The 23,291-nt window shown below is 38.1% G+C and overlaps 1 protein-coding gene across 1 annotated transcript in view; it reads right to left on the bottom strand.

Moving 5' to 3' along the window:
* The window catches only part of ATP10B (ATPase phospholipid transporting 10B (putative)), a 2,370,254-nt gene that overhangs the window by 929,640 nt on the left and 1,417,323 nt on the right, over positions 1-23,291 (bottom strand). The window contains exon 5 of the mRNA XM_044069530.1: positions 19,733-19,927. Coding sequence (XP_043925465.1) covers positions 19,733-19,927 — 195 coding nt within the window. The remainder of the gene's footprint in view (positions 1-19,732; positions 19,928-23,291) is intronic.

The raw sequence follows: 23,291 nt of genomic DNA, 5'->3' as shown, positions 1-23,291 counted from the left end.
GAATATTCAGTTGAATTAAATTACACTTCTCCAACTGCAATCTGCATTTAAACCTCTAGGACACAATGTACCATACTTCAAAATAAAAACAGTTTCTTTCTTTAAAAGTAACTTTTCAACAACATTCACATCCGATTCTTCTGCAGCCACTTGCTGCAAAACAGTTGCTTGTAAAGTGTCATTTAATCCATTATGGTATTCAAAAAAATGATTAGCTAGTGGACTCTCCTTTTTATTATTCCTAATGTCCCTTAAATGCTCAAGTATTCTAACCTTGAACATTCTTTTGGTCTGACCAATATAAAACTTATTGCAACCACACCTTATAGCATAGATTACCCTATTTGTCCTGCAACTGAATATCCCATTTGAAATAAAATTTATATTATTAATCTTACTGAATGTTCTATATATCAGAAGAAATTAAATTAGATGTTGATTTAAAACGAATAATGAAAGTAAGACAAAAGGGACAAAATAAAAAAAAAAAATTTTGGTAGAAATTATGCTAATAATTATTATAAGAGTAATGACAGTGAAGAGAACCTTTTTTTGTGTCAACTTATAATGTTTGTAGTAATGAGATTAAAAAAAGTATTGTACATTTTTGGGAATTTTTATATAATTTCGGTGAACTAGATAAATTATTAAGAAAAAAATTAATGTTCTCTTATAAAAGAGGGAAGAGTATTCGAGATATGGTAGTACATACAAAATTTTATAGACCTGAATGTAAAATATCTTTGCAAATAAGGGAAATGGGGACGTTCCCTTGTAGAAATTGTAGTTGCTGTTCTCATGTATATAGAACATTCAGTAAGATTAATAATATACATTTTATTTCAAATGGGATATTCAGTTGCAGGACAAATAGGGTAATCTATGCTATAAGGTGTGGTTGCAATAAGTTTTATATTGGTCAGACCAAAAGAATGTTCAAGGTTAGAATACTTGAGCATTTAAGGGACATTAGGAATAATAAAAAGGAGAGTCCACTAGCTAATCATTTTTTTGAATACCATAATGGATTAAATGACACTTTACAAGCAACTGTTTTGCAGCAAGTGGCTGCAGAAGAATCTGATGTGAATGTTGTTGAAAAGTTACTTTTAAAGAAAGAAACTGTTTTTATTTTGAAGTATGGTACATTGTGTCCTAGAGGTTTAAATGCAGATTGCAGTTGGAGAAGTGAATTTAATTCAACTGAATATTCTGTGTTTTAAGTGATTAATTGATGTATTTTATTGTGTTAATTAGTGTGATTATATAACCAGTGTAGAGTGTGTAGTATTTTACTCCTTGAAGGCTTACTGTGGCCGAGGCGCCAGAGTGAACTGAATAAACGGATTTTACTGGTCTTGTTGTTTGGTTTCATAAACTAATCTCACTAGATATTCACATCCCGACCCCAGCCCCTGCCCGGAAAACCACAGTGAAAAACATTTCTAAAGCAAATTTCACACTCCTCAAAACCGAGGTGGAATCCTTCAATGCCCCCGGACCTGTGAAAAATATGGCCCAGACTGCAGAATCCTTTATAAACGCATTCTATAAACACCTTCAGGAATGCATGGATCATGCAATCCCAAATAAAACCAAGACCCAATCCTCCAAAGTTAGGCGTCCTGTCTGGTGGACACCAGCCATAAACAAACTATACAATAGAAGGAGGAAGCTACTACATGATAGAGCAAAATCCCAAAAAGGGAAGGCATCTCTGATCAGTATTAGCAAAAAACTACGGGCACTCATAAAATCATCTAAGGCCAGCTTCGAGAGAAAAATTGCACAGGACACTAAGGATAATCACAAGGCTTTCTTTAGTTATGTTAGGAACCTAGGTGGGAATTCCCAGATATGCTCAGAATTAGTCCAAAATGACAAAAAATACACCGAACCCACAGACATTGCCAACATCCTAGCTGACAGGTTCAGTGCAAACTTCTCCCCCCCCCTTTCCTCACCAAAAGGGCAAATATCTATTGCAGCAGAGTGCTGCCCCCCTGACATCTCAGATGCTCAGGTAAGAGACGCCCTCTCCAAAGCAAAAAACACAGGATCAATGGGACCAGATGGTGTCCCGGGCTGCGTCCTACATGAACTCCAAGAAGAACTAAACCCAAACATAAACTACTGTTCAATCTCAGCCTTACTACAGGATATGTACCCAAAGAGTGGCGTACAGCAGCAGTGGTCCCTCTCCACAAAGGTAGTGCCTCAACGGATCCTGGAAACTATCGCCCCATAAGCCTGACTAGCTTGGTCTGCAAAGCTATGGAAAGAATCATCATGGACCTCATAAATAAAGATATTGGGGACCTACAGACACTGGATACTACCCAGTTCGGCTTTGTTAAGGGCAGATCCTGCCTCTTAAACCTGGTTGATTTCTTTGAAACAGACACCAAGGCCATTGGCGAGGGGAAGGTGGTCCACACAGCCTACATGGACTTTGCAAAAGCCTTCGATACAATACCCCACTCGGGCATTATAGATAAGCTCACCAACTTAAATATAAACCCCTATGTCACTAGATGGGTTGTAAACTGGCTCAAGGACAGAACCCACATGGTTAGAATTGTTGGAGCCATCTCAGACTCCAAACCAGTTACAAGTGGCACCCCACAAGGCTCAGTCCTGAGACCTCTCTTGTTCGGTATATATTTCTCGGAGGTACAGGCTAACACGGAAGGACTGTGGCTGACCAAGTTCGCAGATGACTGCAAACTGGGTGCCATAATCGACTCTCCAGCCAACACAAGCATCCTACAAAAGGGCCTCATAGAAACAGACAACTGGTGCCAGAGCCAGAGCCTCAAGCTAAGCACCAAAAAGTGTATAGTCATCCCCTTTTTACAAAAACAAAGTGCCCACAAATTACCACATAGGTGGTAATCCATTAAGTATGGAAGAAGTAATTAGGGACCTGGGGACCCAAGTTGATAGTAATCTCTCATTTGACAACCACGTGGCCAAAGTGGCTAGAAAAACATTTTATATAGCCCACCTAATCATGAAGGGATTCACATCTAGATCAGGGGAGGTCATCGTGCCTCTTTACTCATCCCTCATCAGGCCCATAATTGAGTACAATGCCCCTTTTGGGATGTACCTTACCAGACACCTGCAGCAACTGGAAAGACCCCAAAAGTACCTCACCAAGAGGATCAAAGGGCTCAAACAGATGCCATATGCTGCCCGGTTAAAGAAACTCCAGCTCTACTCAGTGGCATACCGCCTCCTCAGAGGCGATCTGTGCCTGACGTATAAAGCCATGTCCAACCCGGAATTAATGGACATGCTGCACCTCAGAAAATCCAAATCCCATCGAGCTATGCGCTCGAGAGACTTGAACCTCAGCACTGCAATAAATAGGACATGCTGGAGGACAGATTCATAACTCAGAGGCTCCCTTCACTCTGGAATAAAATCCCAGTCCAGGTTAGGCAGAGTCCCTCATTGACTCTCTTCAAGAGGAATCTTGATGAGTGGATGGGAGATAGTAGGTTTACCCCGGGTATCACTTCTGTGTCACTGTTAGACAGAGGCACAGTATACTAACCTCGAAAAAGGGCATAGCAAAATTAATTTAAAATGGGTGGCGAAAGCCAAACACACTCTGGCTAGGCTTATAAATGCCCTAGGGCAGATAGCCTAGTATGAACCTATGAACCTATGAACCTACGAACTACTCTTATAAAATGCCGGAGAGGGGTGTAACTATAAATACTTTTGAGGGCTCATCATTTAGTTAAGATGGTTATTATGGCTTTATCGGTCATCACCAAATCACTCACTTAGGGCATCTGACCAGGAAATGTTAATAAGGTTAATCTGTTATAATACTTTCTGCTGATGAATCTGTATGCCTTATTAATTCATGTACTCTTATGTTACATTTTGTCTCTGATACATAGGCACAATATCTAAAAGGATGGCATTTATTATTTATTTTATCATATGTTAAGCAGGTAAGTGACTTGGTCAAAATAATTTTTTTTTCAGCCACTATCATGGGTATTGCACACTAAAATAGAGGTTAACAATACAATAATATTGACATAAAGCAGTGCAGAAGAGGGAAGATGCACAAATTTGAAAATTTTAAACAAAATAAACAAGACAGACATTATCTTGAGAATAACAATCACCACTGAAGCTAGGGACTGTTAAAAAGTTTAACAATCATGTGTGAGATAGAGTGACAATGCTACATATAAGTAACTGTAGCAAGCATTATGCTAAAAGATTTGGCTGCTACCAAGAAAATTACATTGTGCAGATCCACTGAAATCTTTTAAGAGAGCCTTACTGAAAAGACAGAAGGAAAGTGACTGACTTGTGAGAAGAGCATTCCACATACAAGGAATGAGTTTGTGAAAAGCTCTCTTAGTAAATGAGATCTGAATGGGTAGCGATGTCAGGCATTAGATAATTCCTGGATGAGTTGTGGACAGATATTTAGCAACCTAGTTATTTGTTTGTGTGCTACTTGTTAAGAGACCTGTCATATGCAGAAGAGTACTTTCAGTAGTGCACTCACCATAATGGAAGCACAGCTGATGTTGAACACAATATATCTAGTATTGGTTGAAACTCATTGTAATAGTTAATTTCAACAATCCTCTCTAGCAGACGAATGCCTTCTTTTTCCAAATTGTTCTCATTTGATTAAACATGTTTTATTTATTTTTTAGTAGCTAAGACTACTTCTGTCATCCCTTACCACTCTATAATACTACTGCTAAACTGATATTCTAACTTCCTTTCATGTCTGCTACTCAGACATTCTACAAACCAAAACATTAACTACTTCTATCTCACAATTATATTTTACCCTTTCTGTTAATCTCATTATTCATATGGCATATGTTATCTACCCTAATGCTTCTGTTAAAAACTGTATAGATAAGGAATAAAAGAACATATCCATGCATTTATGCATTGTAAAGCTTTGAAAATCGTTTATATATGTATTCATATCTATCACTTTTGCCTTATATAGGTTCATAGGTTCATAGGTTGGTACTAGGCTATCAACCCTAGGGCCTATACAAGCCTAGCCATAACAATTCCCTGGCTATTTCTTCCCATATTATTTACTTTCCTGGACCCCTGTCTAGCAGGATGACTGACGTGATCCCTGGGGTGAATTTCCTTTCTCCCATCCAAACGTCAAGGTTCCTCTTGAAGAGGTCCAAAGAGGCACTCTGCTTGACATGTATGGGCAATCTATTCCAGAGTCTGGGGAGTCTCTGGGTCAGGAACCTATCCCTCCAGCATGTTTTGTTTATTGTGATGACAAGGTTTAGATCCCTGTAGCGTGTAGCTCTGAGGGATTGGGATTTCTTTAAGTGTAGCATGTCCAACAGCTCTGGGTTTGACATGGCCTTGTATGTTAAGCAGAGATCGCCTCTGAGTAGGCGATATGCGACAGAGTATAGCTGGAGTTTTTTAAGGCGGTCAGCATAGGGCATCTGCTTTAGGCCTGTGATTCTTTTAGTGAGGTATTTCTGAGGCCTTTCCAGTTGTTGCAGATGTCTTGAGAGGTACATACCAAATGGGGCGTTGTATTCTATAATGGGTCTAATGAGGGATGAGTACAGTGGGACAATGACCTCCTTTTTTCTGGATGAAAATCCCTTCGTGCTGAGGTGTGCCACATAGAAGGATTTCCTGACTGTTGTGGCGATGTGGTTATCGAAGGTGAGACCACTGTCCACCTGTGTCCCTAAGTCTCTTATCACACTTTCTGTGTTTAGTGTACTGCCACCTATATGGTAATTCATGGATACATGTTTTTTTCCCAAAGGGGATAACAATACATTTCTTGGCATTGAGCTTGAGCCCATGGCTCTGGCACCAAGCATCTGTTTCTGTAAGGCCCTTTTGTAGAGTATCCACATCATTTGGGGATTCAATAATGGCTCCCAGTTTGCAGTCATCTGCAAACTTTGTTAGCCAGAGTCCCTTAGTGTTGACCTGTACTTGTAATACTTGTACTGCTTGTATCTTTGTAATGTTGTATGAATGTGGAGCTTTTCTCCCCAGGTCTCAGCTGAAAATAGGCTTCTGACCAGTTGGACTTTCCTGGTAAACAAATATCAAATAAATTAAATAAATAAATACATAGAATTTTATTTGTATGTGTTAACAAGGGTGGAACAGTGATTAACATGGAACTTTTTCAGACAGAGCCGAGTAGCATGGTCATGGCCTTGCTCAGAGTCAACTAGTAGGTAGATGGAAGATAAAGGAATCAAGCCTGGACAGCAGAGAAAAGCACATTAATAGTTCATAGACTTAATTATTGCCATCTTTATCAGAATATGAGTATGTTAACTCATTTAAGGCTAGAACATCATTTTAACTGCTTATAGTTAACACTCATAGCTCATTATGGTGTCCAAACCATTTCTGAGTCTGGATTCTTTAACTAAGTGACTAACCAACTAATGATAGATAGAATTAGAAAGGGCAAGGAGTCATTAACAAAATGAATCCAGGACAGTTACTGTATGATTTCTTGCAGTAGAGAAGTTATTCACTACATGCCACTTATTGTTCATATTTTCATATTTATGTTCACATTTTCATATCTGAGAAACCTACATGCTATTGAAGGTTATGGTGTGATATTCCATGATGGGAGACAGTTAAATTCATTGCCACTGCCCATTTATATCACATTATACTGGAAAGACTGCTAGTGATTTAGCAGCAATTATGAAAATAATCAATATTTCCATATATACTTCAAAAAGCAAGGGACTTTAAAATGATTGCATTCTATCAGGTGAAACATTAGATGTTGTTAAAGAAAACTGTCATTTATATTTGCACTGTAAATTGCACATCTTGAGAGCTATTCTGTGTTACATATATCGCTAATTTTAGAACTAAACATGTTTTCATATTTTTGTAAATATCTTAATAAACACACACTCAGAGAGGTTCTGCATGCACAAATAAGCAATTTTTGCATGCAGGCAATGTTTATGTTTCACAGTCCAAAAATAATGAACAAAGACAACGTGAGAAAAATCATACCTTATTGTGAAATCACAAGATATTCCATTACTGATGAGGTGGAGATGGATCAGTATAGTAAAATATTGGTGCAACCGATTGATTTGCATCATTTATGATGACACAATGATCACTTGTGGATGATACAGATATAATCTTGGGGAATTTAAATATCTGCAAATTTCAGACAGTGTTCTTTATGCTGCTTCTTGAATGCAGGAATAATTAGAGTTTAGACCTGTTACAATATGCACTCAATACAGATCCCAGATGTCTCTCGTATACAACAACTGTGCAATCACACTTCTGTATCAACAAACATAGCAAAAGCACACAGACCATGAGATGGGGACTGATATTATTTTCACACTCATTGCTTCTGTAAGGCATGTTGGCACTTGCCAAAGTAATAACATTACCTTTCTGTGATGTTGCCAGTTTCTAGCATTAGGAAGTAAAGTAATAATTTCAAGTAAACAATCAAAAATGTCATAGCTGTCGTTTACTGAGTGTTCTCTGCAGTGATTTACAACTTCAGAAGATATTATCAGATTTGTTCCATGTGGTCTTTTTTGCAACACCACATACACCATCTCAGAGCTTTTCAAAATGTAGGTTTAAAGCTATAGTGTGTTATCAGTTTAAAATAAGTCATGTGACTGCAGTTAATGAACGCTTTGCTTAATATGAATATAGCCTTTCTGTAAGTTTGTTTGTTATCAGTATCTCGTTATTACATTTATAGCTCAGCCATTTCTACAGATCAAATGTGCTATAGACTTATTATTACCAGGCTGAGCTATAGAAAACAATACTACCAGGCTGAGCTATAGGCACATTATTACCAGGTTGAGCTATAGACACATTATTACCAGGCTGAGCTATAGACACATTATTACCAGGTTGAGCTATAGACACATTATTACCAGGCTGAGCTAAAGACACAATACTACCAGGTTGAGCTACAGACACATTATTACCAGGCTGAGCTATAGACACATTATTACCAATGACAAATCCATATTTGATTTTACTTTGCTGAAATGAGAAAAGGAATACGTTCTTAAATGTTTTAAGAACCATATTACCAAATCACATTACTTCATAGCAACTATAGACTGGTAAGTAAATAATATCATTGTATTTTGTTTGCATGTTATTGCAAGTAGCCTCAGGGCAAAAAAAAATATTTATGATAAAATGCATGGTTGTGTATTTGGGTGGAGTTTTTCCTCCTTTCAAACATAAAGTGCTTGACTTTATGTGAGCAGAAGCTCAACTAAATTCAATAGGCACACCAATCATTGCACCTTTCAAGGTTTCTATATGCCCCATATGATTACACATCAGTTAGAATACCTTTTAGACAAACACTTTGTTCTATCCTGTTTTCATTATGTTTTTATCCTGTTTTCATTATGTTTTTGTCTGTTGTAGCCACTGACCATAAGCTTTGCTTTTCTGAGGCCATAACTAAGGTGACTGCAGGATTTTCCATGCTTCTCTATCTCCTTTGTCCCCATCGTACGTCAGGACCCACTTCATGCATGCCTGATTTTGGATATGCACACTCTTTATCTACAGAGTAAGCTATGGCATGCATGCATATCTTGGCCCTTGTACTGCCTCCCTGTAGTGCTCAGCCACTGATGGATGTCAGTATTACAGCAGACCAAACTGTCACCCTCCCTTATTCTTCCAGGTTGGAGAACTTGACATATGCCTATTATTCCTCCCCTACTCTCCATGCCTGACTCATCCAATGCCCAGGTCATTTGGGCTGCACTCAGAGTTATCCCTCTACACCATGGATCAGGATATTAAGCTCAATAGGTTTGATGAACAGCACTTACAGCACTGTGGGCTTAGGGTTGGGGCAGGGGAAGGTTACTGCCTCAACCCTAACCCCACAACTAATGTAAAATATCCTCCATGTAACATTGTCACTATTGAGAGAAATTAGAGGCAAGTGTTATGGGAGGGCTGTTAGTATAAAGATCAGAAAAGGAACTTGTTTTCCTTTTTCTATCTTTCTCAGGTTTCATGTTTAGGTAATTCAGCCTTATGTATTGTCAATCTTATTTTTGTCAGTACTTTTGGTCCGACATTAAATAAGTTTGATCATACATAAGGGAATTGTGTAGCCATATCTTTGTGAGAACAGTTAAGTACATATAGAAAAGGAGCAGAGTTTCTTAATGCAATTATATAGAGTTCTGCAGTGACAACACTCTTAAAACATCCTGAATTAAACCATGAAGTAATTTCCAGCTAATTGCCAAATTTATTCAGTGGACTAGATACATAAGACAGCCCATGAAGAGTTTTTTTCCCTGTGGCCAGAGCTGCCTCATCAGGAAGTAAAGTTATAGCCCAAAAAGCCACTTTTCAATGGCTTGCATACATATACAACGTTTCAGTTACATATATGTTTCAACTGGGCCAGTAAATATCAAGAAAAACTGATATACAAATCAGCAAACATTAAAGCAAACCTGTATTGGGATGAATAATGTATCAAAATTAAGGGTTCGTCGGAAGGTAATTTTATTACCATTAGTAAGCAGGCATGTCCTGCAACAAGAAAGTAAAATCGCCACTGTTTTCTCCTTCACTTAAAGTCACTGTTCCAACTCGTTTTTTTTTTTTCCCAAGAGTACAATGATGTATGCTGGTTCCCCATGTTCATTTTAAAATTCTGTATGTTACAGTGACAGAGTAAAAAAAAAAGCAAAATGTTTCAGCTTGACTTTAGTAATATCATCTTGATTGTAGTGAAATTAATATTACTGAAGTGGTATGTCCTGCAACAAGAAATTAAAAGCAAAACTGGGATAATTTTACTTCACAGTAACAAGTGCCTCATCCTTTTTTTAGAGTGTATTACGCATGTTGTTTTCCATCACTCATTTTAAATGCTGCATGCTGTTTCTCTTTGACCATGAAGTGTACAGCAATACATTTCATCTCATCTCATATAAAACATTTTCCTCTTCCCATCTATATTGATTCTACTGCATACACAGCAGCAATGGAATAGAGGCTGTACTTCTTCAAATGCAAACAACATAGTAATACCCCACTGAATGGTGCTCCAAAGAATATTTGCTAACACATAAAATAAAGTAAAACAGTCCTCTTTGTTATCCTTGGTGATACCTTTGCACTATCAAATACCGCAGAATATCATTTGTCAAACAATAAAAATCATGTTGCATGCTGCTTCCCAGTTAAGCAACGCAACAAGCTATACCTAAAAACATGCAGTCTAAAGGGTCATGTTCCTCTTGCTTATATTTGACTCCTACATCTCACTTTCAGTATCCCAAAATAGTACTTGTCAGAGGATCAAGACCAAGTTGCTGAATGTTGTTCCTAAAGATATTCTTAACTGTATTTAGCTTGTAGATGACATGCTGTAATTTTCTATCCTCAAATGCTTTTTGTAATCATATAAAAATAAAGTGAAATATTCAAGTTGCCTCTATTAGGTTAATAGGTTCATAGGTTCATACTAGGCTATCTGCAATAGGGTATTTATAAGCCTAGCCTGAGTGTGTTTGGCTTTCGCCACCCATTTTAAATTAATTTTGCTATGCCCTTTTTCGAGGTTAGTATACTGTGCCTCTGTCTAACAGAGACACAGAAGTGATACCCGGGGTAAATCTATGATCTCCCATCCACTCATCAAGATTCCTCTTGAAGAGAGTCAATGAGGGACTCTGCCTAACCTGGACTGGGATTTTATTCCAGAGTAAAGGGAGCCTCTGGATTATTAATCTGTCCGTCCAGCATGTCCTTTTTATTTCAGTGCTGAGGTTCAAGTATCTAGAGCGCATAGCTCGATGGGATTTGGAGTTTCTGAGGTGCAGCATGTCCATTAATTCCGGGTTGGACATGGCTTTATATGTCAGGCACAGATTGCATCTGAGTAGAGCTGGAGTTTCTTTAACTGGGCAGCATATGGCATCTGTATGAGCCCTTTGATCCTCTTGGTGAGGTACTTTTGGGATCTTTCCAGTTGCTGCAGGTGTCTAGTAAGGTACATCCCAAAAGGGGCATTGTACTCAATTATGGGCCTGATGAGAGATGAGTAAAGAGGCACGATGACCACCCCTGATCTAGATGTGAATCCCTTCATGATTACGTGGGCTATATAAAATGTTTTTCTAACCACTTTGGCCACGTGGTTGTCAAATGAGAGATTGCTATCAACTTGGGTCCCCAGGTCCCTAATTACTTCTTCTGTACTTAATGGATTACCACTTATGTGGTAATTTGTGGGCACTTTGTTTTTGCCAAAGGGGATGACTATACACTTTTTGGCATTTAGCTTGAGGCCATGGCTCTGGCACCAGTTGTCTGTTTCTATGAGGCCCTTTTGCAGGATGCTTGTGTCGGCTGGAGAGTCAATTATGGTGCCCAGTTTGCAGTTATCTGCGAACTTGGTCAGCCACAGTCCTTCCATGTTGGCCTGTACCTCCGAGAAATATATACCGAACAAGAGAGTACCCAGGACTGAGCCTTGTGGGATGCCACTTGTAACTGGTTTGGAGTCTGACATGGCTCCAACAATTCTAACCATGTGGGTTCTGTCCTTGAGCCAGTTTGCAACCCATCTAGTGACATAGGGGTTTATATTTAAGCTGGTGAGCTTATCTATAATGCCCGAGTGGGGTATTGTATCGAAGGCTTTTGCGAGGTCCAGGTAGGCTGTGTGGACCACCTTCCCCTCGTCAATGGCCTTGGTGACAGTTTCAAAGAAATCAACCAGGTTTAAGAGGCAGGATCTGCCCTTAACAAAGTTGAACTGGGTAGGATCCAGTGTCTGTAGGTCCCCAATATCTTTATTTATGAGGTCCATGATGATCCTTTCCATAGCTTTGCAGACCAAGCTAGTCAGGCTTATGGGGCAATAGTTACCAGGATCCGTTGAGGCACCAACTTTGTGGAGAGGGACCACTGTTGCTGTATGCCACTCTTTGAGTACATATCCTGTAGTAAGGCTGAGAGTGAACAGTAGTTTTATGTTTGGGTTTAGCTCTTCTTGGAGTTCATGTAGGACGCAGCCCAGGACACCATCTGGTCCCATTGATGCTTAGTTTTTTGCTTTGGAGAGGGCAGCTCTTACCTGAGCATCTGAGATGTCAGGGGGGGCAGCACTCTGCTGGGATAGATATCTGACCTTTTGGTGGGGAGGGGGGGGGTTGTGCTGAACCTGTCAGCTAGGATGTTGGCAATGTCTGTGGGTTCGGTGTATTTTTTGTCATTTTGGACTAATTCTGAGCATATCTGGGAATTCCCACCCAGGTTCCTAACATAACTAAAGAAAGCCTTGTGATTATCCTTAGTGTCCTGTGCAATTTTTCTCTCAAAGCTGGCCTTAGACGATTTTATGAGTGCCCATAGTTTTTTGCTAATACTGATCAGAGATGCCTTCCCTTTTTGGGATTTTGTTCTATCATGTAGTAGCTTCCTCCTTCTATTGTATAGTTTGTTTATGGCTGGGGTTTACCAGACAGGACGTCTGCCTTTGGAGGATTGGGTCTTGGTTTTATTTGGGATTGCATGATCCATGCATTCCTGAAGGTGTTCATAGAATGCGTTTATAAAGGATTCTGCGGTCTGGGCCGTATTTTCCACAGGCCCGGGGGCTTTGAAGGATTCCACCTCGGTTTTGAGGAGTGTGAAATTTGCTGTAGAGAAGTTTTTCACTGTGGTTTTCTGGGCAGGGGGTGGGGTCGGGATGTGAATATCCAGTGAGATTAGTTTATGATGTAATCTGGAGCATAGAGTCCCCATGTTGGTGATGATCAGGTCCAGTATGTTTTCCCCTCTTGTGGGAGTGGTAACAAGTTGTTCCATAGCATTTGAGTTTATAAATTCTAGGAACCTTTGGGCTAGGGTGTTGGAGCTAGAGTAATGCTCCCAGTCTATGTTAGGGTAGTTGAAGTCGCCCAATATAATGGTGTTTGGAGAGACCTTCATATTTTCCAGTGTTCTCAGGAAGGCCGAGTGGGGTTCCTGGGTTTGGGAGGGTGGTCTGTAGCAGGCTATAAACTGGAAAGCAGTTTTACCCACTGTTAGTTGCACATGGATAGTCTCTGATGCTTTGTGCTGTGCCACCAACCTGGAGGTGTGGGGTATCTTTGACGAATATTGATACACCCCCTCCTTTTGTGGTTTGGTCCAAGTTTTGGGATCAAAAAGCATGGTATGAGGTATAACCTGGTAGTGCTGGGGTGCTCTCAGGAGCCTTGAACCAGGTTTCTGTTATTCCACAGATATCGATCTTCTCCATGCTAAGGAGAGTTTCGAGTGCATGCATCTTGAAGTTTAGACTTCTGGTGTTGAGCAGCATTACTCTTAGTTTCTTATCCCTTCTGATACCTATGGAGGTGGGTTTGTCTTTTGAGCCTTGCCTAAAAAAGGCACTATGGGGGTAGCAAGAGCCTTTGCCAATATCTGAAAGCCCTGGGGTGACAGTTGCAAGCCATCCCTAGCGAAGCATCGTGGCTTGTCGAGCATGTCATCCCAGGCTGACAGGCATTGGATCCCCTTTGAATGACACCAATACTTAAACCAATTGTTGAAATTGATCATCTTGTCTTCATATTGTGGCATCATTCTTGGTGAGGGTAAGATGCTACTCAAGGTCAGGGTCATACTGGCCTGGGCTACATGCTCAGAGAGCTCCCCTATGTCTCTTTTCATGTAGTCCAGGGAGGAATGTCTCAGGTCATTCACACCAGCATGGACAATGACTGAGTCATATTTGTACTTGCCTTGGAGTGACCTGAATGCTTGTGTTATGTGGCGGATCCTAGCGCCCGATAGGCAGCTCACCGTGACCTTCTCCCTGTTCAGCCTGGTGAGTGGGATGTCAGTGTGCCTGACGATAGAGTCACCTATTACAAGTGTATCAGGTGTGTGGTTTAGCCTTAAGGGCTGTGACTGTTCGGCTATCACTTCTCATTTCTGGCTATCCAAAAATAGTGCTCATTAAATAATCAGTCCCATGATACTACATGATCCTTTCGACTGATCGTCTTTTGTACACATCTACATTTGTATGGCAATATTACTATGACTTCCGATGATGAAGATGATGACAAATTATTACTGTTACTGAGTGAAGTAGAACTGCATATCACAGCTTAACAAAAGGGGGCTGTATTTATTCAGTCAGTATTGAATTTATTTTACTTCAGCTGCAAATGGCAACTTACAGCAACAGGTTCCTGACTGACAATCAAGGCTGTGCTATTTTGCTTCCCAATAAGCACAGTGCAAATAAAATTTGCAAATATGCAAAATAAAGTAAATGTTGTTGATTTTACTTGTTTATAACTTCTTAGCATCAAGTATCACAGGATGCTGCATATGATAGAATCAAAACCATGTTGCTACCCAGGGACTTTGTTCAAAATGCATTAAGCCTTTAGATGCTATGATTTACTTCCCTCCTCAATGACTATTGCAATGAAAAATAAAATGAAATACTCCTGTTGCTTGCCTTTAGCTGTTATTTTTCATTCTTGGATAGTAGACAAGAGTGCTTGTCAAAGCATCGATAGTATAATGTTCTGCATTCCTCCCTGTGATTATCAGTTCTGCACAGTACATTTGTATTACAAAATTATTGCACACTCTAAACGATAAAGCATTACAGAGGTTTAATTAATGCAGCCTCAAAATACTAAGTGAACTGTGTTCAATTAAATTAAATTAAAATAGCTACCACATAGTGAATTGTACTATACTGTATGCGACAGAACATGCAGCACAACTTAACAAATGGAGGCAACATTAATTTAGTCATACAGACAATACCTGCTTGAAGCTTGAAACTAGGTAACATTCTGCATTGAGGAGAAGTTGCCATTTAAGTTATTTCACCTGGAGCAAGTTGTAGAAATCCCTCCAAAAATCACAAAGTTCTTCTAAAATAAAAAAATGAAATTTAGTGAAGTTAGTGCAATGCAAACTGTGTTTCCCCTAGCATCTTCCTGGCCTTAATGACTCTTTAAACATTAAATGTGCTTTGAGATGGACACAGTAACACAGTATACTCGTCCACTTGCTTATCTTATGTAAATCTGGCTTTCTACAATATGTTACTACTGTTTATGAGCCTGTAGAGTGGTTTGAGACTATTGGCTAGTTTAATTGGTGAAATATTTATTGATTACTATTGCATTTAATAGTGTTGCTTTTTCACCTTCCTGTTATTCTGAAAAAAGTTCTGATACAGTAAAGAACGAAAGCTTAAAACACCTGTTTGTCTCTGTGGTTTTTCCTTCCTTCCTTTATTTTTTATGAAGTTTTTTAGTGTATATATATATATATATATATATATATATATATATATATATATATATATATAATATTTTGTCATTCATGTTTTATATAATGTCATGTATAAATTGTATTTACCCTGGTCTGAGACTGAATTAGGTCCATTGAGATAAGAGCTCTTCCCCAGTTAACAAATTCAAAATAAATTAATAAATAAATAAATTTGCAAGTAAAACAGAAATGATCAGAAGAATATGGGATATATCTGCTATAATGTGAGTGCTTGTGAGACACAACACTTTAATGAGTTAAAGTGTTTTGTTGTTTGCAAACACAGGCAATGGAATGAGGTATTCCTAGTTATCATATTACATTTTCATTGAGTAAAACCAAGTGTTACTTTAACTCCTTTGTAATGGAAAACTTAAGGATGCAGCAATTAGTTACAATAAAAGGTATGTTTATTAACTGAAAATACTTTGAGTGTAAGTGTACACAGAAGCCTAAAGGAAGGTGTAGTTCCATCCCCAAATTATAACTGGCACATTACTTTGATTTTTGAATAAGATCAAAGTTATAGTTACTGAATGGAAACAAAGTTGTGGTAGAAAGAATGTTGCCCATTAACTGTTACTCCTGAGAGTAATCCATACATGGTATTTTACATAAAGAATCTTTGCTTAGGTGTATTTCAATCCTGTTCTTGTTAGATGAATGGGAAGGTATGAAATAGAGGGTAGTATTGCATTGTATAAGGTTATGGAAGCTTAAAGAAGATGTGGAACTGAATTGCACAGGTCCTGTTTCATAGATAGAACTGAGGACTAGCCCTAAGCAAAAGCTGTCACTCAAACAGCAGGAGATCTGATGCATATCATGCCACAGAGAACTGGCCCTAATCAAAACCTGTACCTGTGAGAGCAAGCCTACTGGGATTATTTCTTATTGTGCAATAGTCTGTGGACATCAAATTGTGTCCTCTGCCACTCACATGGTAGGAGCTGTGTCACAAATCACTCCACTGAGAACTGGCAATATGCTCTCTGAAGTAAAGGGCTGGCCAGGTCAGGTAAGTCCTACTATACTCCCCATACTCTACCCCAAATTCCCACCCACTCTACCTTACTCCTACACTACACTACGTATAGCTATCTATCACGTGACACACAGTACATGATTCTCACTTAAGTCCATTTTCCTATGTCAGCTCATGCCCCTATCTCTTAATAAACCTCTATCTCATTGAACACAAAAACATTTCTACCACTTATCTTCAATTTCCTTCCAAACTTTATCTCAACATTACATTTTCAGATTCTTTCTGATCTTCACACTTGGTCCATCTCCAGTAGTCTCCACCACTCAGTTATCATAAGATCATAGATCACAGGATCATAGATTAGTACTAGACTAACTGCCCTTGTGGACCATTTTAAGCCTAGCCAATTACCCCATGTAAGAATCAAACCCTGCACCTTGAATCTGTAAGGTAAACACCTTATCAATTATACCAACCTCCCACACAAAAGAATATACATGTTGTTAGAATAGAACCCACAGCTTTCTGCACCAAAGGCAAGTGTGCTAACTGTTGCACCACTGACACCAGATTTTATATCAGAATGTACCCCAATATTCTTAAACCACTATCCTTGACTCATCAGCTATTCAACAACTCTCTCCTTCTTCCAACTATTTACCTACTGAATAATGCTTCACACCCCTTACCTCCATTTTATTTATTCCTATCATCTATACTATAATCCTCCTTACCCATGTTTTATAAGTCATATGAAATATCTGCATTTTACATACATTGGACATGAACTGTTTGAATACTGAATGTTTTATACTTGAAATTTAATAGCATGAATAATGCAATCACAGAAGAATGACCTGTTTTATCTCTGTATAAAGTCACTAAAGAACACCTGTTACAATAAAATAGCCAAATTTCCATCCCAGCTGTATATATTATTGCAGAGCCCTGAAACAACTAAGTGGCTTCGGGTATTTAACAAACTCACAACTCATTACCATGCACAGTGTTATGCATGCACCTGTTAGTATCTAAATGTCTTAAGAACTATCTGTGTAATGAAACTTTGTAAAAAAAGTTGTTTTGTCATGAGTATCTTAAATGTATCAGCAGAGCTTTTCTCCCCGGGACTCTGCTGAACATGGGTTTTGCCCAGTTAGGCTTTCCTAGTAAAAAAAAAGATAAAACAAAAAAAAATAAAATAAAATAAAATAGATATACACTGCAGCCTTCCATGTTTGTATCAATGAATCAACAGTGGATTGTAAAGATTTCAGTTGCTTCCATTTTGTATTAAGACTGTATTGTACAATGGACTAACAGAATCAATATCCCACATTTTATGGTGTACATACTTTGTGTCTCTGGAATATACAAGCTAAACTAAGCTTCAGCTTCTTATACACCCCAGATGACAGAAATCATACTGTGCTACATCATGCCACTGGAAAATGGAAGCCATTTATTAGTTTATATATCTGAAATGGTAACTGAACTGGCCTGTTCATACACTGTAAAATGCAAAAAAAAAAGTAGCCCAATGCAAAATAAGAATAACAAACAGTACATTCCAGAAAGCAGCCTGTCCTGCAAATTGCACAAGACTTCATCTAGTACTATTGCTGTTGTACTGTTGGGGTGGGAGATATATGAAAAAATACTGCTGCTATGGCACAAGTAATGTCACATGACCCTATGTAATATGACTAATACAGGAAATGAGTATCTTTTGTTTTTCATTCAAAGTGTATGCATATCGCTGAAGAAATAATGGGACAAATCAAGTCTTATTAATCACGTAATCAACCAGAATATGTACGTTTGAAGCAACAATCACAGGAAAATCATCAGAAGTATTAAGAGGCTTTTCTTATTGCCAAAATACGTTGAATCTTGTACTCTGATGTTATAAAAACATCAACAATAAATAATTTGTCTTTCATTTTCTGTGCACAAAATGTTTAGCATTTTGAGTGCACACTGACACTATGTATGCAGTCTGGAATTTATCACCATCTACAGGATTATATGACATCACAAAAAAAAATATCCAAACAACTTGTCTCCCAGTCTATATACTGCATTTGTTATTTTTTTTCCTGATTTACTTACTTCAACATTTAAACTGCTCTCATGTAATACAAAGCATATACACTGCACCTGTTAAGAAGGCAAAGAAATATCACAAAATGGCAGCAGTCCATGTTCATCATTTCAAATGACAGTTGCATATGTGAAGGTGCGTGTGTGTGTGTGTGTGTGTGTGTGTGTGTGTGTGTGTGTGTGTGTGTGTGTGCGGGGGGAGTAAACCAGCCAGCAGTGCAGTGTAGAAGATATGCCCTGATTTCTTGTAAAGGTATTATTCTATTGTGAGATCACCAGTGCCATGAAGTAAACGACTATGTGATTCAACGATATTCCTCAATGCCCATTGTATACAGTATGGCGATAACATGGCTTATCCCATATTCACAAAATGTCAACATAAGTCATTCATGATATACCATGCACAATGGCATTTAAAGCATCTACCTGAACACTATTCACTCAGCAAGATACACACACAGCCACATGCACACATACACCTGGCACACACACACACACACACACACACACACACACACACACACACACACGCACCATTTTTACTTGTACCAAAAAAAAACATCTTCGCACATATGTCTGAGTCCGTGCTTGTGCACACATGCACACGCACGTGCACACTACACAAATGGTCATGCATATACAGACATCAGTACACTCCTTATAGGTTTGATTATGCATGGATGGCAGAACAGTGCATGCAAGTCCTTTGCTATCCTGATACAATGTCTATATGCATTATAATATTGTATTATGAGTCTTTAATCGTTTTCACTAAAAGTGGTAACATTGTCAAGGATATAGTCTGTACCATTCTTTAGATAACCTACACTGCTAAATTTGATTAGATTTGTAATTTTCACTGTAAAATTTCCTGGATATCTAGTTTTTTTCACAATATTTATACCACAAAGTGCATAATACTTAATTTGGTTAAATCTTCTGCCACAGTAACAGCAGCGGTATTTGTAATGTATGAAACAAATACGTCTCTCAGTTTTGTCTAATTATGAGAGCTATCCATTTTCTACTTCTAACAAATGTTCTCCAAAACACCTGCATTTCCTAGCTGCAATAAAATGTTAAATTAAGCAAATGCTATCAAGAAAATTAAAGACAATTATTTAATTGTATATTAATTGTCTAGTACCTTTCATTACCATCAATGAATACCTTTACAAAAGTTTAATTCTGAGTGCCATAATCTAAAAGGTATAAACATATCTCCGAGCACATTTTCTTAACACATATTATGAAACTTACCTTTCATAAACCTTTGCCTTAATTGCATTGATTTTCTTATCAAATCGGTATCGCTTGTAGTCTTCCCAACCATCTTTCAGTGCAATTACACTAAGCACCAGAGCCAAAGGAATCGCTGTGAGTTCTCTATGGAAAACCTCAATCTGCGGAACCCAGTTCAGGAGAATGAGAAAAAGAAAGTATGTATTCGCTAACCTAGGGAATAAAAGTGAAATGTAAAGAAAATACAGGCTTAAAGAAGGACAACACTCAATACATTGTTACAAAATTATCTTTAAAATAAATTGAATTTCACAAGTGAATGTTAGCTTTTACTCTGGATGGAATTCACAGCTTTAAGATTTTGAAAACCAGCCTATGTATAACATTATAATTATCAGGAGTACTGGGTCCAAAGTTGTTTTGATGACTGGAAAACTATCAAATGGTGTGAGTCATCATGAAATAAGGATAACACCACACCTCCAGAATAATATGGAGCTTTGCTTATTTATTTATGCTCAATCAAGCTCTGTTTTCTTTGTTTATTGTTGCATTCTGTTTGTTGTTCAAGAAACAAAAGAGACATTTTATTGGAATATCAAATTGAATGATTTATTGAGATTCTCACTGCATTCTCGACAACTACTTTGTTTCATTATTTATAGCAGCACAATTATTTAAATGCTTCAGTGAGTTACTATTACATCTTCCTGGGGCAAAAATAAGGGAGGTGTCCAAGGTGCGAACAAGCTTGCAGGGGAGTAGGAATTATTTCAGCCTTATCACTGTTCACATGTGACTGAATGAAATGAGCCAGTCTACTCTGATGGACATGTGGAGTGATATGGCACCTCTTTCTACATCATTGTCAAAGGTGGGAAGATACACATACAGAGATCCTTTCCAAGATAAAGATGTAAGGTAAATGACTTTTGGAACTCTGTGGGTAAGACTTGCAGTTCATAGCATACCTCTCAACCTCTTAGACAAAAAATCTGGACAAAGCCATAAATAATGGGGGACAAAGGCCCAAAAATAAGGACAGTTTTTAAATATTGCTTATACAAACTTATAAAGTAAATAGAACAAAATGTTTTGCATAAGCATGCATTTTCTGAAGGGTATGAAGTCTGAAACTCAAATGGCTGTCATTATTTTCTGATTTAAATCTTCAATAACTTGCCAATGATTTGTTGAAAACCACAATTTTATGAAAATGGAACAAAACTATGAGGCAAAATCTGGACATTCTGTGAAAATCTGTACAGTTGAGAGGTATGATTCACAGTTGTGCTTTGCAGGCGATAGTTTCCACCTCTACTCTCAGGAAGTATACATCTTGAAAGGAAATTGGCTGCCCCTATTGTCATTACTAGTCAGTGTAAAAATTAAGAACATTTCAAATTGACATATCTGGTGAACAGAGCATTTAGTATGGCCCTCCTTATTGGCCAAAGCCTAAATAAGAAAATATACAGTATTGTGGCTTTCCTGAATCTGGAGGTTGTGGAAACATGCACTAATAATAAGATATGTTTTAAAGATCTATCTAGCAACTCCAAACTTTCAGGGAATGAAACGTTCTGCGCCTTCAGTTTAAATGGGACAGGTGGGGGGTTGTCACCTATATCCATAAAGACCTCAGGGCAAGGGTGCTCGGTTAAACCTACAAGAGTGAAGGAAGAGTAACATGATCCTGTGTAGCCATCAATAACCCAAAATGTATGACAAATGTCATTGAGAGAAAGAAGCTAGTAATCTAATCAGAGACAAAGCACTGTTCATGTGACACTTCAACTACCATGCAAATAATTAGGGTACCTTTACGTCTACTAATAAAAATGCCCAGCACTGCCTTAAGTTTGTGAGTGACAAGCAAACCTCTCATCTGTAACTAAACTGGAATAATGTACCAGTTTTCAGTCCTGATGTAGCCCTGCTCATGAGGTACCTATTTTTGGAAGTAGGTCCCTATTTTCAGCCTTGATTTACCCCTTCACATAATTTTCTGAAACCCCCTCAGCACACCATTTATAAAGCTGTTTAGAAGACAAAAAAACACTACTTGAGCAACATACTAGAGGCTCAATAATTTAAACAAAGACTACACACATCTTACCCCCCCTTTTCAGAAACAAAAATAAATAACTGTAGAAGCATTTTGCAATGCAGTTCATTAAAATCTACAGAGTGTATACTGTAACTTAGATTATGTGATTATATTTTCCATAATTTTTGTCACTGTCTGTTTCTAAGCATGCATTTCTATGTAGTATCCCACATTGGTACTGGAAGCAGGAAAAAAAATGCTATTTGGTTTTCAAATTTTATGGTAATTAGATATCTATATTTACCTGGAAGTTTCACCTTTTGAAGGGCCTTTGTACCTACTTCTGACATCTGCAGGTTGAGATATATGTTACCAAGTGCATGGAGGATTTAGAAGAAAATATTCTAGACAAAATTCTAATGTACTGTCTATTCCATTCATATCAGCATTCTTTCTTTTGTCATATCAAAGCAGTACACATTAATGTTTTCAGTCAGTACTAAGGCTGATCCTCTGTGTTATGCATTCCCTTTCTGGGACTTATCCAAAAGTGACCTCCCTAGAAGTAATGATGCCTAGTTACTAACATCAGTGTGTCTACCACTGACATGACTTTCTGAATGGCTTAGTTACAAATCATGTCCCAAGTGACACAAAAACAGTAAGACATTTAAAAGAAAATCTTTGTGGTAGAACCATAAGATAAACTTGATAGGTAATATGAAAAAAGGATTCCATAAATCTTAAAAATGATGCCCACCTTCAAAAACAGAATACAAATGAGAAATAAACAGAACAATCTGCCCATCCAAATCTTCCTACAAATGTAAACCAGTAAATAAAGCAGAAGAAAATAACTGTTTTGTAAGTACATAAAGAAAGTTAGAGATAACACCCAGGATTCAGTGATGTAGAAATACAGGACATAGTACAGTGCAACTCATAAGACACTGCAAACATATTAGCAAATGGTTCAGTTCTAAGCCCGTTCTCCTTCACCACTTTTGTTTTCAGGCATGCAGGTCAAGCACAATAGCATCTGACACATGGTTGTTTTCCCAGCTGAAACTGCAGCTCTCCAGAGAGGGCTATACATACCTGATACTGAAACAATGGCCTGCCCATTAAAGTCAACAAATGTACCTTGGTAACTTCTGGAAGTTAGGTATCCTTGCTACATACTTTATAAAGAGTAAACTACATAGGAACAGCTCTGCTGTAACAAGTGATTTATCATCTTAGATCAAAGGGTGGTCTTGGTCTTGACTGACAGGTGCCACTGTAACAATAACATATTGCATTGTGGACCACGTAACACTCAACATTGTGTTTGATCCACAGATGCTTTTTTTTTCATCATAGCTCCACCATGCAGTCAAGTTGGGATTTGAAAATCATCTGCTGTAGTGCACCACCCCCTCATGAACTCCTTCCTACCTCATTCCAGGCATATATATAGAAAATTAACTAGATTAACCCCCTCAACCCCTTGGGATACCCAGCACACCCTTATCAAAGATGGTAGCT

The sequence above is a fragment of the Protopterus annectens genome, chromosome 4.part0 (assembly GCF_019279795.1).
Source record: "Protopterus annectens isolate FY-2018-M chromosome 4.part0, PAN1.0, whole genome shotgun sequence".
Lineage (NCBI taxonomy): Eukaryota > Metazoa > Chordata > Ceratodontiformes > Protopteridae > Protopterus > Protopterus annectens.
Note: the sequence above shows the minus strand (reverse complement) of the source record. Positions and strands in the feature narration are given on the sequence as shown.